Consider the following 19,708-nt stretch of genomic DNA (forward strand, 5'->3'; position numbering starts at 1 on the left):
CCGTTTGGCTTAAAGGCTGCTTCATTGTGTCCCAACTGCCCTTCACCACTTCCTGGTTATTCAAATAACACTAAGCTTCACAGAGCAAGCAGAGGGGTACTTTTCATTTATTGTTGCCACAAAATGGTGAAAGCAAAGGCTATACAGGCTATAACAGTAGCAATAGCTCACCGGAAGGAGGAAGATTGAGGAAGCTAGCTAGCTGTACTTGATGCAGTTTGAACTAGACAGGACGACAAATCGATATAAAAACAGCAAGCTATATAAATATATTTTAAAAAATCAGAAGCATCGCTAATACTTTGTAACAAAGGCCAATTGACTCTAGCATCGTGAGTCCATCCTGATCTCGCGAGCCCCATTGCATTTACTCGCAGATCAGTCTGGTAACCTACGATGGAGAAAATTTGGAGCCGATGCTAAATGACCGGCCAAACAGAGTTGGTTTTGAGGCGGGTTTATGTGTGACGCAACGAGAAGCTGCTGTTCATTCTAAACAACATGGCGGCTTCCGTTGATCTGATTGGTTGATTTGGCCCATCCATCACCAACATAGGTGTTGATAGACGGATTGTTTCCAATCAGCTAACCAGTATTTTCGCCCCTTCCCAAAAGTTCTCCAACGGAAGGTTACCAGATGGATATGCTGAGCAAATGCGAATAAATCCATCTGGTGAAGTCAGGTTAAATTGACTCCACCTGTGACCACATGTGTGTCACAGCAGACATCGATGTGCCTGATCTTTGGTGGCTAATTGACAGATGATTCCGTGATTGCAGCGACTTCATTGTTCATCATTCATTTCCCCGACTCCGAATCCCCAGCGACTGTGAAAGACACACAAACGCATGCAATTAGCACTAAAAGACACTGGACGTTAAAAACGTTATCAAGTTATTGCTTCATGTCCATATTTGGATAATTAAATTTCCAACCAGTTGTTGTTTACAATAGAAGATAAGCTATTTCAAGCTTGCTCCAGTCTAAATCTTTAACTTGAGATTTCTACACACTTGTTTAATGATTTCATGGTATATAGGCTACCACCTTGTTCTTTCACAGTGGGTAACAAACATGTGCATGCTCTGTAAAACATAAAAAAAAGATTTCTAACAATATCTAAATTGCCATCTTTAATGTTTCCAAAGTCACAAAGATCCCGGAGACTCACCGGTTTTTGAAGACAGGAGTTTATTTGCGGCTGTAAGGGGAGAAATGACATTGTGAGTGACTGTTGCTATGGTTAACGACAGCTTACAAAGGGACGAATATGAATAGAATTTCCTCTGGGGTGTCCCCCCGTGCATTTATGTTTGTCTATTTTCATTTATTTATTTTGCTACTTTAATCTTGTTTATCTTGCACAAAGTAATAAATCTACACTAAAACTAAACTGATGTTAAAGTACAAAATATGTGGCATTCATTCATCTTTTTTTCCAGGACGACTGACCTGCATTGGGTTGACCTGCTGTTCCGCCATTAGAGGCTGAGGAGAAAGCACAGAAACAATAAATGATACCAAAACAAACATTTTATATATATATAATTTTTTTTTTTCTTTCCTTCTTTCTTTCCTGTGTTATCTCATTAGCTTCTACTCCACATCACAGCGATAGCTTCTTGTTATACATCCATGAGTGATGAGCAACGCATGCAGACATTTCATAATTAAAGAAGTGACTGCATCAAGTATAGGGAACAACCCACTCTTTGCCTTTTTAAATGTTTGTGACTGTTGACATAATCTGTTATCATGTGATTAATGCTCGGTGATGCTGAACGGTTAGTTTGTTGTTCAGGCAGAAGCGCCAGGATCGGCAAAAATGAAAATGTTCTGAAAAGACACTGGCGCTGTGATTGTTGTAGCGCTCGCTAGGGCTGACCGATTTATTGAATTCAAACCGACATCGCGATGTGATGGGACTAGGGCTGCAACTAACGATTATTTTTTTAGTTGCCGCATCTTTATTCAAAAACTGAACATTACTTCAAATTCACAGTGCAGACTGAAGTATAAACACCAGATTATTGCTCCAACGTCCCGGAACTATTAAAAGTAATATCAAATGAAACAAGGGATGTCCATGGTTAACCAGTCGACCGATAAGATCTTTAACCGGTAAATACTAATCCTCTTAATTTCTCTCAGATGACTGGAGATCGTTGAAATAGAACTTGTATTATTGCTTTAATTGCTGATAAGATGATCATAGTTCAAGATAGGACGTTAAACAGGTCATAATTCCATCTTTACTATCTTTTTTATATCGCTGGGAAAACAATATATATTTTTTTGTGTTGCATTTGAACACATCAGATTACTGAGCCGATCTGAACACATCATATTTGACACTGTTTGCGATTTTTTTTAAGCTAACTAGCTCTATGTCCTGCCGATTTTAAGATGGATTTAAAAACTGCATTGCTATTTTTAACAGACGGGACTTTCTACACCGTCCGGTTGAGTGATGATTACTACTGCTGCTTTGAATGTCGATGCACGCGTTGCCGACTCCGAGCCCGTGTCTGCACATCGTCTGCAGCAGCAGCAGCTGATAAGAGTTTTCGGTTGGACTAGACGGATACTGAGTTGAAGGAGTTTTTTTAACCCGAAGACAAGGTACAACACTTTTATATAGGCCTACTGTCCAGTGTTAAGATATGACCAAAATACAAGCTGTGGTCGCTCACACTAATCTCGCTGTGGGCGTGCATGAACCATGAACCAACCTGTCGGCGGCTGGCTATAACAGTGCCGCGCCTACGAGTGACGTGTTAATCGTGCGACTCAACGAATCGATGACCAAATTCGGGGACTCTCAAATCGACGCCACTTCGCCCTGGGCGGGACTTTACGTCCTGCGTCACTCCCTATGGGTGTGCATGTGTGCGCGTAGCCGTTTGTCTCAGCGATCTGACAACTACGAGCGTCAGTGTCGTACGCGATGGAGGGTGGGTGACATTCCTACAGTCTGTGATGATAGGCTATATTTCTACAAATGACTTACTATTACTAGCGATTAACATGACGAAACAACACGAACTAAGCTAACATTAGACTATAGCCATACCAGATAACGCCATACCAGCTAACCCTAACTATTTCTATTAAACTCTGAACCATTTTGCAACAGGTGTGTTGGTGTGTCTTATTGCTTCCCACGTCTGCGTCTGCATCTTTCCCACTCCTGGCTAATAGTTTCAGCTTTTGTACTGTATATCAGAAATGATCACCCTGCACCACACTGCTGACTTGTTTATGTTTTGTGAGCACTCACACATTTCTCTAGGTATCTTATGTTTCCTACTGGAGTCATCAAAACTCTGGACTTTGTTATTGTAAGAAATATTGTGTTGCAAAAACACTTTGTGTCTTACCCTTACCGTTACCCTAACCTTAACCCCAGTAACATTTCTTCATCATAAACTACAATTTACGCAAAATAGCATACAAACATCCAGTCCAATATGAAAGAAAAAAGCTAGCTTCATTAAGGAATCGAACCCCTTATCCCCGCGTTAATGAGTTGTTCTCTGACCACTAACCCATCAGGTCTTAGTACATGCGATTCAAGAGTTAACCACTTGGCAATCTTTAAACTTCGGTTGCCTAGAAATTGTAAAGACAGTGATGTGTGTACATTGTGCGAGTATCCGTCCCTCGCGATGTGTGTGCAGTCCAAAATGAAAGAAAAAACCTTGCATCACTAGGGAATCGAACCCCCTATCATCAGTCCTTAAACATTGGTCGTTGGTAACTGTAAACAAAGAGATCGCATTTTGTTTAACTGCTAACTAACAAACGGGTTTATGCGTTCACTGAACAAAGATTATGGAAATAGACCACTTTTCCGTAAGAAAAATCATCAGAACCGTCATTACCAACCCATAGACACTAAAAGCCAAAACCTTTCTCACATGCACACCCATCGCGAGTGACGGCTACGCGCACACATGCACACCCATAGCGAGTGACGTAGGACGTAAAGTCCCGCCCCGGGCGAAGTGGCGTCAATTTAGAGAGTCCCACCAAATTCGTTGCCAACGTCTTTAGTAATCGATTTTTATCGATTTTATCCATTCGTTGTTGCAGCCTTAAATGGATCGCAATTAATTAAAAAAGTACGGTAACCGTTTCTTTTTCAATTATTATTCTTTTGGATATTTATTATAATAATGTTGGGGATTTGCTATAGTTACTGACTGGAGATCAGTAAGATTCGTATTTACTTTTCTTTTACAATTCAATAGTTCAATAAAGTTATTATAAAATCAATTCACCTCAACACAAAGGCCTGGCCTGAACAAAAGAACAGTTTAGATGTTGACTGCTTCCAATGTTGTGTTGTGTCATACTATAGAATGATTCATAGCTTTAGTTTAGAGAATAATATAGAACATCATTTGATTATTTCCCCAAATCGTTCAGCCCGCCCGCCTACGCTCTCACATTTGGAGGAAGGAGCTGGAGCTCAGAAAAGAGGCTTTGTGGACATGTTAGAATTCTTCTTGAACATTTACAAATGGGTCGAAACGGCCATAAGATTAACATTGGTTAATGTTTCTAGGTCTTTCAACCAGATGACCTATTAATCATGGGGAAGGTTGCCTGAGTTGTGTCCTTCGAGAAAGTGTGTTTTTGCCTCACCTGTAGTATTAGTTATTAACTTATTGATTAATTTTATAGTTAGCGGTGCTATAACAAGCTAGTGGTGATAAATGTAACCTTTTCTTTGCTATGCGCTCCTAAACATGACCTCCTGCAGTGTCCATTTTGTCATTTGGTCCTAGGTCAGGTGAAAACAATACATTTTGGAACCAGCAGAATAATAATAAAACATGAAATGTCAAATTGTACAAGTAGATTGTAAGATATGAATAAAAACACATTGTATCGTATCGTATTCATGCATTTCAGTTATTTCTTGGTTACTACAGTGACTGACCTTCGCTTGCACCGTCTTTGTTCCCCGCTGAGGAGAAAGCAGAGAACAGGAAGATGTCATTATTTTACCGTGACGGTGGAAGGAATGAACACCCTCTCACAGGCATCAACTTTAGCCGGACAGTGGTCTGAAAAATCTGAAAAAGGACTTGATGTTGTGGAGTCCATTTTGTTTTCACTACAAATAATCAAAGGCAAATGTCCATGCAATATACTTGGAATAATCCAAATCAGGAACCCAAAGTGAGACACTACACAACTAAAGGGTTCAACAGAGGCCCTAGGATGAACTGAACATCGCCAACAGGCACTATTTCAACTAATGGAATTGGGGGTGCCCTAGATCATATACATAGGGTGTAGATATACATTTGACCAAAGAACACTCACGTATCCACTTCTTTAGACGTTTGGAAATCGGATGCTCTGGACCTGGGTCAGGAGAAAACTTAAGTCAACATTGAGGAGACTTAAAGGACAATTTCCCCGGTGGAGACATGAATCTGTATTGAAAGTGGGTCACATATGTAGTCGAATAGTAACATAAATTTCTAATAAGGTGACTTCTTGACCGAGAAAATACAGACAATGACTTTTTGGCACTTGTGGATTGAAGACGACAACTCCCACAATACGTTCACTCCCTGAGGGACGTTACGTAACATAACAGCCAATCAGTGTGTGTGTGTGTGTGTGTGTGTGTGTGTGTGTGTGTGTGTGTGTGTGTGTGTGTGGGTGTGTGTGTGTGTGAGATCGCTTGGTGATGGGTTTTGGATTGACAATTCTATGAAGGAGGGGGTTATCCTCATGGTTACGACCTACGGCAACTTTGTGATACTTTAGTTGGATCTTCACTATCCACAAACACAGGGTAGCGTTGTACTATAGGTGTCCGGGAAGCCTAACCCTCTCTCGGACACGAACATCAAAATCAATGGCTTCCCAGAGCTCAACACGTCCACACACACCTCGCCACCGGTGTCCCTCATAGTGACGAGTATATTAGGAGGGTTATGCCGCGTGCATTCAGGACAGAGAGGAACATTTGGCGGAGACATGGAACATATAGTATCAGGTCCACCACACGGAAGGACGGAAACGCGAATCAGGACATTCGCATCAAGGATCGGTCGCTGTTTGAGAACCGTTGCAGTCTTAATACCTATATCCTTATTTATCTCTGATGATTATCTCTATCAATATCTAAACATATCTCTGTATATCTCTCCATATCTGTAACTTTATAGAGAAAAGGTTGATGAATGGATACCTACACTTATAGACCACAGTGATTAGTGCTGCACATGCAACAAGCGGGACTGTGATGCCTAGTAGTACCTTCCACCAAATAGAACCTGCAATGAGAGAAAATGGAAATATACATAAAGTTACCATCAAGGCATCAACATGAAAACACACAACTTTAATACATATCATTTGTCTCTTCCAAGCGGATGTGTTTGCAACCAACATTGACATTATTCATTGTTCTCCTACAATCACACCTCTTTGGATAAGTTATGCTGCTTTGTGTTTCTTTCCATGTGATTAGCACCAACTAAAACAAGGTAACAGATCTTATCCACCTAGGGGCCAGATACAAAGAGTACAACTGGAGACGTGCTAGGCGGTCCCTTAACATATTGACCGGCCTTGCAGCTGCTACGCATTAAGAGATGTTAGACGCCATAATTACATTGTTTGGATAGAACCCATACATGCATTTAATTTTATTTTCTATTGACACCGATGTAACCTTGGAAGAAACGTAAGCGCATACACGTAATAAATGGTCACAAATGCAACCTGGTCGCAGTCTTGAGCCCTGATCATGTGATATGACCCTTCACGTTTGAACCGTCCACTTGGCACATACCTGGTGGTTCACAGAGTGGGTTGGGCACGGGATCGCTGGCCTCGCTGGTCCTCAGAAGGGTGATCAGCCTGCAGGAGAACTCCTCACAGGTTTTAGGACTCATAACCATCAGCTGGTCACCCTTGGTCCAATTCCCTTCCTTCCTTCCGTATTCCTTCCATTCGTAGGAGACCGGTCCCAGATCCTGGGTGTCCGCGGTACACTTCAGAGTATAAACGCCCGCAGAGTTCTTCGTTGTCATTACACGGGGCTTCGGAGGAAGTTCTGGTCATGTAGAAAGAACACTGGTCATGTACAGAGCCATAACTACTGGAATAATTTACCCCTTATAACAAATAAATCATCCTTCAAAAAAAATATGCATTTCTATTGGCATGCATGACATGAGGTATAACTCAGGGCTAGTTTGTCATAGTCGTCCTCTGCTCCATACGAGTGTTATAATTATGATTCAGCTAAAAACATCATCCAGCTTATTGTATGATCAATATTAACCGGCTTTGAATATGAATGTATTTAAATATTAGTAGTATTTTTTTAATATCAATGTCACCTTTGCGTTTGCTTTATATTGATTTAAATGAGTGCAATTGAAGTTTTCGCATGTAGTGCGTTGTGTAATGTACAGTAGATAAGGTATGGAACCCAGGAAGATTAGCTGATTGCCATGGCATCAGCTAATGGTGATCCTTTAAATAAAGTAATTAAATGTGTATGTTTGAAATGTCCACTGGGCACATACCTGTTGGGTTGCGAACGGGATCGCTGGCTTCACCGGGCCTCACGCGGGTCGTCAGCCTGCAGGAGAACTTCTCAGGGGTATCAGAACTGTTCATACCCTTCAGCTCTTCCCCCTTGGTCCACGGCCCTTCCTCCCAATTCCCTTCCTTCAATTCGTCTTTCTTCCATTCGTAGGAGACCGGTCCCAGATCCTTGGTGTCCGCGGTACACCTCAGAGCATGAGCGCCCTCAGAATTCTTTGTTGTATTTACAAGGGGCTTCGGAGGGGGCTCTGTTCATGTAGAAAGAACACTGGTCATTTACAGATCCATAACCACTGGAATAATTTACCCCTTATAAAAAATAAATCATCCTTAAAAAATAATCTGCATTTCTATTGGCATGCATGGAATCCTTTGCATTAGCTTTATATTGATGTAAATGAATGTATATTAGTGCAATTGAAGTTTTCGCATGCAGTGTGTTGTGTATGTTCAGTAGGTAAGGTATGGAACCCAGGAAGATTAGCTGATTGCCATGGCATCAGCTGATGGTGTTCCTTTAAATAAAGAAATTAAATAAAGAAAACACGAGGGCAGAGGAGGTCCCACCCCCCCTGACCCCTGGAGTATGATGACACATCTTCACCATGTCAGAATGATGATAAACCTCCGTCCACAGGGAAGCTATGGGCTTAGTGAAGGACCCCAGACCCTCTCTGCATGGAGTATTAAGTTTTAAGAGTGTTAACCCCCCCCCCGGCCAACGCAACACGTCCAAACCGTAATAAGGCGTGATGAACTGGTGCTTCTGTGTTTGTATGTAGTGTTTTGTGCCGACCCTGTACATTTGTTAAGGTAGGTATTCAGACATGAACTTTTTGTGACGGCAAAACATTTTAAATTAATATTTTAAAAACTACTTTTCATATAATTGCAAAAGGCAAGCAGAAGATTTGGTTACATTTCATCCTTATATCCCATCACCTATAGGACAATAAAGACCTATTCTATTGACTATGTAACCTAAAAAAAATTAATGTTGTGGCTCACACCAACCGACACACAAACGTACGAGCACAACGCACACACACACACTTACTGATGACTTTAACCTCATGAGTCCCGACTCTTCCAAGATTCGTCTCCACGGAGAACTGTCCGCTATCAGCCAAGGTCAAATGATTGATGACCAACCGCAGGGTTTGTGGATCCAACGTTGTGCGTCCTTTGAATGACCCATAGTATGGATGGCCGCTCGGATCCCAATCCACCACCAAGGCGGTGCCGTACTTCCACCTGATGGTGTCGATTGGTTTTTTAACAGCGGAAACGTCTGGCTCCAAGGTGAGCGTTGTTCCCACTTCAAAATACTGTTGAGCTGCAACAAAAAACAAAAACTTGTTACGCGGAAAACTGGACAACATTTCGCAGTCTGACATGCTTAGTGCTCATTCATGACAAACATTGATTTGTGTGACACCAAAAGTTAGCAGGTGCAAAGAGGATGACCCACGCTGTCCGTAGCGTGGTGGCGGCCCGTCCATAGAGGGCGCTGGGGCGCCGCCCAGATTATTGACTTAAACAAGTCAATAATCTGTGGAACGGGCAGGGCTCGAAAAACTCCAGTCAATGATTTCCAGACCCACCGAGTGGCATTGGACAGTAGGGCTGTCAACGAATATTCGAAGTTCGAATATTCGTTCGAAATGTATCCAAAAACGCGAATTCGAACGTGAAAATTAATATTCGAATGTGAAAAAACACTCCCGCGGTACAAGCGCCTCTATCTGCTTTGTGAATGAGCCTCTGTCTGTTCGCGATGTCCCTCATAATATTCGAATGTGAAAAAACTCCCGCGGTACAAGTGTAACAGACTAGTATTGTGAAGAGCGAATGTATTTTATCCCCTCGGGGTTTCCGTACTTGGATATAGGTATTCCAGCTCTCACGCTGTGACTGGGTGACTTCTGATAGGTACTAAGTAAACGAGACTATTTTCCCTTCCACGCTTGTGTCATTCTTGTCATATAAATATCTAAGTGCCAACGCTCGGTTACACAAGCGCCTATCTGCTTTGTGAGTGATCCTCTGTCTGTTCGCGATGTCCCTCATAATATTCGAATGTGAAAAAACACTCCCGCGGTACAAGCGCCTAACTGCTTTGTGAATGAGCCTCCGTCTGTTCGCGATGTCCCTCGTTTTAAAGTAAGGAAATGCCCAGCAGGAAGCCGCCGCCCTATATATAGGATATATATATATCCCACTAATTTGAACCATGGTTTTGTCGCATTATTGACATATTGACGGCAACTGCGTAAAATAGGCAACCAGATATTCGAATAGTTCGAATTCGTGATTTTTTTCCAAACGAACATTCGAATGTCATTTTTGAGCATTTTTGACAGCCCTATTGGACAGTAAGTACGTCAATCCAACGGTCGTGCTGCACTCCCACTCCCCCTCCCCCGCTCTCCGCGCGACCCCTTCGTGCACGTACTCAAAGCTTGTGACCAGAGCAAGCTTCTGTTTGTTGTTATCCTGCGGTAGCTACTGGAGCTAGCTAACTAGCTAATGGCTCGCTCTCGCGCATCGCTCGTGCATGATTGCGCGTCCATGTACTTGGAATGGGTGGAGTCAGAGTCAGCGTTGAAGGAGAGGGGGTAGGACCATTTGAGTTGTGTATTCAAAATCTGCTGGCGTTTCACAAATGCCATACCCAACCTTTAACTAACGATCGCTGTTGGCTTCCATTTCATGCAAGCACTTTTTAAGTACTTTTTATTTTTTTCTACATCAGAATTGCATGCTATAATAAACTATTGTTTTTTACCTACCATTACGAGTCTCGTTTGGTCTAGTAGGGAATTCGCACAATGGCGCTGCTGCTGCTTGCTTAAGGCTAGTTCAGACTACAAGATTTCAGCCCGATTTTCCCCCGATTCGTTCGTCGCAGACAATTTGAAGTAAATAAATAAATCAGTAGGTTAACATATTGACTAGACAAACAGCTGACAAACTGACAAATTATATTTTCCTATAATCTCCCTGCATCTGAAATCTCCGCCCAGCGCTCGTCCGCTGGTTTTCCATAAGCATTCCGCTGTGCGATCATCCCTGCTGCATATGCCCTCACACATTGGTGAAATCATATGCTGGATGCTTTACTCTTTCTATGTGGCTTTTAGTTAAAGGTTGGGTATGGGATTTGCGAAACGCCAGCAGATTTTGACAATACACAACTCAAATGGTCCTACCCCCTCTCCTTCAACGCTGACTCTGACTCCACCCATTCCAAGCACGAAGGGGTCGCGCGCGGGGCGCGGGGGAGGGGGAGTGCAGTACGACCGTTTGATTGACGTACTTACTGTCCAATGCAACTCGGTGGCTCTGGAAATCATGGCTGGAGTTTTTCGAGCCCTGCCCGTTCCACAGATGATTGACTTGTTTAATTTTCATGTCAGTAATTCTAACTCAGTGGCTGTAAGTGGCTTATAATAAGGATTTCAAGTAATTTTGCAAAAATGGCCAAAAAAGTGAATTCCATACCCAACCTTTAATGATCGGGTTATAATAAGACCACGGGGATGCATTTGTGAATCCAGCCAAGTCAGTAGAGTCTCAAAAAAAGAAAAGTTCACAAATGAAAAGCGTCCTGTTAAGTCAAGTTTAACAGTTTGTATATAAATGTAACAAAATCCAAATGCATTACAAATAATAAAAAAAAAGTATCAATATATTTATGGATTTATATTACATTTATTTAAAACAAGACACATTTGTGTGTGGATCAGAAATGTGTTTGTGAAACATATTTTTGTTTATGGATTTATTTTATATTTATACATACCGATATCCATTTGTGTGTGCATTGAAATGTATTTGTGAGAAGAGAGTAATTTATATATAAATCACAAAATACATTTGTGAATCCTTCTCTGTGCATCCATTATTAATGAGACTGTTCTGACCCCATAGAAATACGCGTGAACCAGGCTGGACGCACCCAGAGGTCGTGATACAAACAACCACCCCAACGCTCACGCTAACAGCCGCACTTCCGTCAAGTCGCAAAGAAATTGGCAGATTCAGAGTTTGCAGTTCAATAGACCATCACTGAAACATCGTTGCGACACAAATGCCACCTCTAGCTAAATGTAGTAACCTAGAGAACCAGCTACAACCTTGTTTCATCCAAACGAGCCGTCTTTAGAGAACGGTGAATTGCATTGGCTTCTATGAGCTGTCGGCTTTCATCCGCGAGCTTAGGGACCGTCTACAAAGTGCAAAACTGACAACGACCACAATGGTCAAATTTCAATATGTCGCCATTATTGACTCTAGAACCCCAAACTTGTTCCATAAAGGCATGGCCTCTATATGGTCTTACTACAAGCTTTAGTTTGGGAAAATATATCTCTTCTTATTTTTTAAAGGTCCCATGGCATGCTACTTTATGGATGCTTTAATATAAATATTAGTCGGCCCCTAACACAGTATTTGAAGACGTTCCCGAATTACAGCCACTACGAGCCAGTCTCACATTGAGCTTTCCCCAAATGTGCCGTTTCGGTGACTGTAGCTTTAATGCAAATGAGGAGCTTATTTTCCCGATAATTACCGGCGTTCTATACACTATCCCTTTTTACATTCCTGCTGCTTCGGGTTTGCCTTTGTAGGTGCATTGAGAGGATTAGCGGGCGAATCCGCTGTCAGTGCGTGTGCATGATACGCAGGTTTATCCAATAAGTGCTAGTGTACCCGCGCACCATTGGTATGTATGAGCGCTTGTCTCTGTGTGCGCTTGTCTCTGTGTTCGTCTGTGAACGAGAATGACAGGGAGAAAGATTGCTATGCGGAGATGTACGAACGGAACGATATTTATATTTCAAAATCGCTAAAACGTTTTTTAAAAAAAGCAGAATCAATTTGTGGCGCTCAGTGTTGATTCTGTGGCGCTGCGTCACACATTGTTCTATGTATGGGAGACTCTGCTCGCTCCCGAATGTTTTTATGAATGAAGACACCCGCACAGGGGCGGATGGTGTATAGGGGCGATTTGGGCGACACACTACCAACTGGGAGAAAGAGGATTTTTATTTTTTTTAATTCTATCACGGCAAAAGTAGTTTTCAGTGTTCTAGACTTATTATCTGTCATTGTCCAATCAGAATCGTGAGATTCAAGTCGCGTTTCAAGTGGTCCCGCCTCTTTCTGGGCGAATTCATCGGCGTGGAAAATCGCCCAAGCCTTCTCCGTTGACTCTAATGTTAAAACTTTTTTTTTCGGAAATTGAGCCTTCAATGCATTTTCAATGGGGATTTGGGACTCGCCCTAACGTGCTTGCGTCATACGTAACTGAGCAAAGAGCGCGAATGGATATCTTCGATCAAGTCACTTCACTTGCTGATTTCAACATGGCTGCAAATGTGCGCAATTCCGTTTAGTCGCTCAAAGAAGTTCCTTTTAGTCGACGATCCAATTCAGAAAAATTGGCATTAAAACAATCAGGACTTCCAAGACCAAAATTAATCATTAAACAAATTTCTACAAAGGGGGGGAAATCCTACACCCGAGGATTTTCAACAAATTGGTACGAGAAAAAAAGCTGGCTAGCAGGTTGTGAAGAAGCTAACGCAGTCTTCTGCTACCACTGCCTACTCATCTTCTTACTCTCTCTGCAAACCTATGGTGGCATCATGCCTTCAGTGTGTATATTGTATAGTTCTCTGCGAACCTATGGTGGCATCATGCCTTCAGTGTGTATATTGTATATAGTTCTCTGCAAACCTATGGCGGCATCATGCCTTCAGTGTGTATATTGTATATAGTTCTCTGCAAACCTATGGCGGCATCATGCCTTCAGTGTGTATATTGTATATAGTTCTCTGCAAACCTATGGTGGCATCATGCCTTCAGTGTGCATATTGTACATAGTTCTCTGCAAACCTATGGTGGCATCATGCCTTCAGTGTGTCTTGAACAACCACACATAAAAAGTTGCACATATTATATTGATATTTTATCGTATTTGTCTAAATGCATACTTAACTGTAGATAGATTTATGAGTGAAGTTACCAACACAATAGATTGTCCGTAACAGACTCACCCCTTTAAGAATCACATTCTCTCACTCTCACTCTCTCACAAAAACACATACAGATAGAGACAGAGAGAGAATGTTAACTTGTGTATACCGGTAATTCCCAATTATTATTGATGTATTTGCACTTTAAATCTTTCTGAATTCTACAAGGCAAATAAATTAAGTAAAAACCTAGTTCCCCGGCTCCATTCGTCTTTGTAAGGAAATGTTCTATTTTGTCTTTATTATTTTGTCAGAATGCACCAGAATGCTTCGTTTTTATATGAAAAACACAAACAAATCTTCGGGGGGAGGAGGGCCCCAGACTCCCCTACAGGGGTTTGGTTTACAAACTTTCTGCCCCCCCTATAATAAAATTCACCAGCCGCCACTGCACCCGCATGCAAGAATGAGTTCAAGTCTGAGTGTAGGCTACAAGCGCGATTAACTATTTACAAGTGCAAAAACGCAACATATTATTTATTTTGCTGACCACTTGCTTCTTATCACGACAAAAGCCTCGTAAGGACAGTTCCTCTGGTCTCTCTCGTAGATCGCACCATCTTTCTTTGTTTAATGCGACTGCATCACCTTCTCTTACATGGTCAGCAGCTCGCAGATTCCTTTCTTTTCAGTTAGAACGGCTCATGATGATATGCTGCGTTGTCTCTTTGCAGACAGCGCAACACCTCTACCCAAGGCCCCCCCTTGAACCGCGGAGCCGTCGCATTTACATCAGAATGAAACCCAATAAACCGCCAATGTGTGTAGGGTCCGGGAGGGTAAATTGGGGTTCTAGCTCAAGCAGGCAATTAACCTCAGGCAGTGTAAACGTGCAGACCGTGCCGCAAAAAAGGCGTGCATAAGATGGCATATTAGGCAGTCTCGCGCTGCTCGAGAGGCAAGCAGTGCGAGAGCCTGCTGCTCTGCGATCACAGGCGCTGTGGTCACGTAGATAGACCACAGTTCTGCGAGGGTGTTGCTTGTCATCTGGAAGGTCTAAGTAACGACTCAAAATGTAAAAAATGTCAATAGCGTCGCCATTATTGACTCTAGAGATATATTATAGAGCTTTCCTGCAACTCCAGAACTGTTTTTCCAACGCTGATCTTGCCTCTTCCCGAACCCTCGCCTATCTGACCACCCGCCTGTTGTCGAGTCCCTGCCGGCCTGTTGTCGAGTCCCTGCCGGCCTGTCTGCTCCCGTGTCCTGCTCCTCGCTAGGGGTGGACTGGCCATCTGGCATACCGGGCATCGTCCCGGTGGGCCGTTGACCCAATGTGGGCCGGTCCGGTCCGCTATGTTTTCTTTTTTCCTCTCTCTCTAAATTCCCTCCGATTGGGCCGGCCAATGGGCTACAGAGAGCTAGCAGTGTGTTGCCAGCATCGACGCATATTATTGGTCTATGTTTGTCATTGTTAATCAATCATGGGCTGACTGGCTCAGAGAGCCCTGACAGTGCTGTCAATCACAACACAAACCAGGGTGGGCGGGACCTCATGGCATGGGCCGGAGTCACGGGAGCCGGCACGGAGCTGAAAACGCCCGGGTGGCGCTGAAAGACGGCGAGTCACATATGCTAAGTAACGTTAGCCTGGGGCTAGCTAGGCTACATGTTTAGACATGTCCAAAACAAAGTAGAAAACGTTTTTACATTGAATGTGATGTGACCTAATTAACTGCATACTTGTGACAACATATTAGCCCAGAGTTGAAGGGATGTGACTGTTGGTAGTTGTGGTTGATTTTGTTTAAATAGGCCGAATTGTGTTATTATGGGTTATTATTGTTCAGATGATTTGGCTAAGCTGCTAACAGCTGCTAACGTTAGCAGTCTCTTGTTGCCATAGCAACAGTAAACATTGACATGGACTAATGAGCTGTAAATAGAGCTGCAGAATCAAGCTGTATTGTAAATACAGATGTGACACTTTGAATTTTTTTAGCACAAAATACAAGTAAACCTATTGGAAATAATTAGTTTAATTTGCAATATTTGCCATTGAATTTATTGTAATCTTTCAATTAATTTATTGTTTACTGAGGTGATGACTATTTCGAGAGGAATGCAATATGTGTATGTTTAAAGGTTTATGTGAATAAACATACTATATGTGTGATAAAATGACAATTGGTTATTCATAAATGTCTCTTTATATTCTCTGCTACCATCATCTCCTGTCAAACAGGTTTTCCTCACCTGCTAGAAGTTATTCTATGAAGAGAGAGAGAGAGAGAGAGAGAGAGAGAGAGAGAGAGAGAGAGAGAGAGAGAGAGAGAGAGAGAGAGAGAGAGAGAGAGAGAGAGAGAGAGAGAGAGAGAGAGAGAGAGAGAGAGAGAGCGCTTCTCTTGACTTTGGGAGTTTATTAAGCAACTTGTTTTGCCTCAGATTGAAACAAAAGGTTTGATTACGATTATTTCCTGGTTGAAGATTTTCACATTGATTTTAATTTCAAACATTTGCATATCTTTTAAGTTAAATTAACAGTTATGCAGGTAGGCCGAATTACAGGTCTGAATAGATATGCATTCTCATATACATGTATGTGCACATATATACATACATTTGCACATACACGTGTATGAGAATATGAGAAGTATATGAGAAAAAAAAAAAAATTCTCCATTTATGGTTTCATAATGACTGAGTCACCGTTAAAACAAATTTGTTTCAGCTCTAATGCTCTAACTTCCTGTTCGGGTTTCACACCTTTCTTGTCAGCAGCACAAGAAACACAAACTTGAAAAACAAAAAACGGTACTATTATTCGGATATACAGGGTTCTTCCCGTTCGTCTCGTCCCACCCCTAGTGCTAATAATGTAGTGGGCTGGTCTGGAGAGAAAAGGCCAGGGCTGAATTTTTCTCCCAGTCCACCCCTGCTCCTCGCCTGCCCGACTACCCACCCGCCGACGGTACCCCCAGTCTACCTGAATGCCTGCCGGTCCCCGAACCCCGATCCAGATCATCTGTGCAATCAATAAACCTTCAGACTGCCCTGTCACCATTGACATGTGCACTTGGGTTCTGCCTAACCCCCCCGTTACAAATGGCAACGCTATTGAAATTCCTTAAAAATAAGAGGAGATATATATTTCAAAACTAAAGGTTGTAGTAAAACCATATAGAGGCCTTGCCTATATGTAGCAAGTTTTGGGGCTCTAGAGTCAATAATGGCGACGCTAGTCAAATTTGACAATTTTGTTTTCGTTTTCTGTTTTGCACTTTGCCGACGGTCCCTAAGCTCGCGGTTGAAAGCCGACAGCTCATAGAAGCCAATACAATTCACCGTTCTCTAAAGACGGCTCGTTTTGACGAAAACAAGATTGTAGCTGGTTCTCTAGGTTACTACATTTAGCTAGAGGTGTCATTAGTGTCGCAACGATGTTTCACTGATCTATTGAACCGCAAACTCCGAATCTGCCAATTTCTTTCCAACTGCTTGCTGCTTCAAATGTGGAAGTAAGTAGGCCTCTATGCCTGCTCTTAAAACAGCCGTACTACGACTAAACTCAGTATTTAATATACGACATGACAATAACACGGTCTGGACCCCTCATATTGTATGATCACCAACATGACGACATAATAACCTCTTAAAAGTCACGCATGTTGTGAGAGGATGAGTGCGAGGAATTGAGGAGTGGCTCAGGGTGCTGCCGCAGCCACCTACCAGATGAGGGTCTGACTCCCAGGACGGCTGAAGTCAACAATAACAGAGCACAGGATAACTTCATGTCTTCGTCGGTTTACTAAAAGCGATGTATTCAACTTTTAAAAAGGTACTTCTATTAAAAACGACCCGCGTAGCCTACAAGCCGTGCGCCTACGTCTCGATCCTCACAATGGAGCCTTAAGATCCGAACTTCTGTCTTCCGTCGATAGTTTTGGTTTCGACGGATGTTTTGAATTACCCCCTGATAGCGATACTTTTTTATTTGAGCGAAGCAAATACGCACCCAAGGACAAAGAACCTTTTAAAAAAACGTAATTTATTTAAACAATTGACCAGACGTTCAGGTCTTCTATAATTTATGCATAAACAATAGTAGTGAGGCGGAGAATCAGACGGGGCTCTCCTGGCGCGAGGCAGATAAGAGTGGACACATGCTTCAAAATGATTCGAAAGCCAAAGAAAATAGTCGAACATGTCAAATGGAATAGTTTTTTCACGCATGAGGGTGGAGGATTCATCTCGCGAGTCGCGATGGGTTGAAAAAAGACGTCACAGGTGTCTGTAGAAAACACGTTAACCCCTAACCCCCTGGTGTGTCAGGGCCTAGAAGTACCGCTATGATGACCAACCCAGCATCACTTGGCCTTTATCATCCGGTATCTTATGCTGAAACAAGTCATGTCAAGTCAAATAACATCAACGCCGACAGGTAACTATTTTAGTCTTTTATGTATTCTTGAAGTATATTTTTGACCAATTAATAAGAACCAGACCAACAGGTTATTTACTTTTTCTTTTCTCTACAATTGAGCCCTGACAGCTTTGACTTGTGGACACTGACTTTTTTCCTGATGCTCCAATTCTCTTTCTGGAGACACACGTAAGGGTTGTTCTTAAATAACGCTCAACACGTCCACGAGACCGTCAACCCAGTGTGTGCACACACTTTGACACTCTAGCCCGCAGAATCCTTGTTGGTCGACAAACAAAGTGCAGAAAGGGATCAGTGGTGGGATGGTGCGTTGGGACGCTTTCACAACTTAAAATATGTAGGGAGAGGACGGGTCGTGACGCGACACACCTAGGATGTCAAGAAAGACGAACGACGAGAATAGTTTGGAAATGCACTGTAAAAAAAACAACCTATAGAATTTACCCAATTTATCTAAGGTAACAATTTGCATATACTTTGGGTAAATTTCGATCAAATATTTAGAGTAAAGATACCTACATTCAACAGCTATGAAATACTAAAATAAATTAGGTTAAGTTTACCTACGATTTTTCAATACAAATTAAATAATTCAGTAATATAAACGTAAGATTGTTAGGTATTATTAATTTACTATATCATTATTAGTAATAATTAGCTAATATGACTAATTAACTTTTACCTATTCAGGGAAGGTTCAATTTAGACACAGAAGAGTTATTTTCAGACACAGCAGACAGTATTGATGAAATCAACTTGTTTAATCAACCAAATTATCAATAGTCACTTGAAGAATATGCAAGAGGATCACAAAACATAATCACAATATATACAAACAATAATAAAGGGTTTTGTTGCTGAAATGTTTCTCTGCAGCCAGGTCATTTCAAGCTGGTTTCTGAACAACCATACATAACAGCACATTTAAACCTTTTTGCTAAAAAAAAAAGCACATACAACATACAAGTGCTTCTGCTGTGTGTGTGTGTGTGTGTGTGTGTGTGTGTGTGTGTGTGTGTGTGTGTGTGTGTGTGTGTGTGTGTGTGTGTGTGTGTGTGTGTGTGTGGTCACTTTGCAGCTGTGAATGTGTGTGTATTCTGCAGCAAGGTCATTTTGTAACGGAACATTTAAACCTGTTTGCTCCAATAAAAAGATACATAAATACAACTCAGTGCTTTGTTGTGTGAGTGTGAATAGGCGTGTGTGTATGAATCTGAGTAGTTGTGTGTGTGACTGTGAGTAGGTGTGAGCGTGAGTGTGAGTGTGTGTGTGTTCGTGTGTGTATGCAGAAGACGTGGTCATCAAGCTTCATCATGACCGTCTCCTCCAGGGAAATTGTCGTTACACAACGGAACTCTTCTTTGATCTTGGAAAAACGAGTAAATAGACAACATAATAAACTTCCAACATCAATTCTCAAAGTTTCAGTCGACAAATAACAGTGTTTGGTTGAATTATTTTTTTTATCTAACTTTTACTGGAGCCTCACTGAATAATGCAGGCCACCTTTCTCTGAAGACACCACCTCGACTTCAAAAGGTTTTGGACTTTTTTCTGTAATTATCTTTTCGTTATTCTTCTTTCTAATTTCATTGATCAACTCAAGCCTGTCCTTCTCCAAACTGTTCAGATTTTCTCCAACAGGATGTGGTGGGAGATAATTAACCTCTGCTTTCTTTGGCTTTTTCACAT

At 42.0% G+C, this 19,708-nt stretch overlaps 1 protein-coding gene across 2 annotated transcripts; it reads right to left on the bottom strand.

Moving 5' to 3' along the window:
• Positions 1 to 70: 70 nt before the first annotated feature.
• On the bottom strand, positions 71 to 17,689 carry LOC130380392 (uncharacterized). Of its 2 annotated transcripts, XM_056587583.1 has the most exons (10): positions 17,302 to 17,687; positions 8,646 to 8,924; positions 7,567 to 7,836; positions 6,825 to 7,088; positions 6,223 to 6,303; positions 5,339 to 5,380; positions 4,950 to 4,976; positions 1,454 to 1,489; positions 1,173 to 1,202; positions 71 to 828 (listed from the first exon to the last, which is right to left on the bottom strand). In XM_056587583.1, the coding sequence occupies exons 1-10, from the start codon at positions 17,363 to 17,365 to the stop codon at positions 800 to 802; spliced, it is 1,122 nt and encodes a 373-aa protein (XP_056443558.1). In that variant the 5' UTR covers positions 17,366 to 17,687; the 3' UTR covers positions 71 to 799. The 2 variants fall into 2 exon arrangements, with proteins under 2 accessions (XP_056443558.1, XP_056443559.1); XM_056587584.1 differs by lacking the exons at positions 71 to 828; positions 1,173 to 1,202; positions 1,454 to 1,489 and adding an exon at positions 2,903 to 4,790 and having other exon boundaries at positions 17,302 to 17,689.
• Between the last annotated feature and the right edge of the window lie 2,019 nt (positions 17,690 to 19,708).

This window comes from Gadus chalcogrammus, chromosome 4 (genome assembly GCF_026213295.1).
Source record: "Gadus chalcogrammus isolate NIFS_2021 chromosome 4, NIFS_Gcha_1.0, whole genome shotgun sequence".
Taxonomy (NCBI): Eukaryota; Metazoa; Chordata; class Actinopteri; order Gadiformes; family Gadidae; genus Gadus; species Gadus chalcogrammus.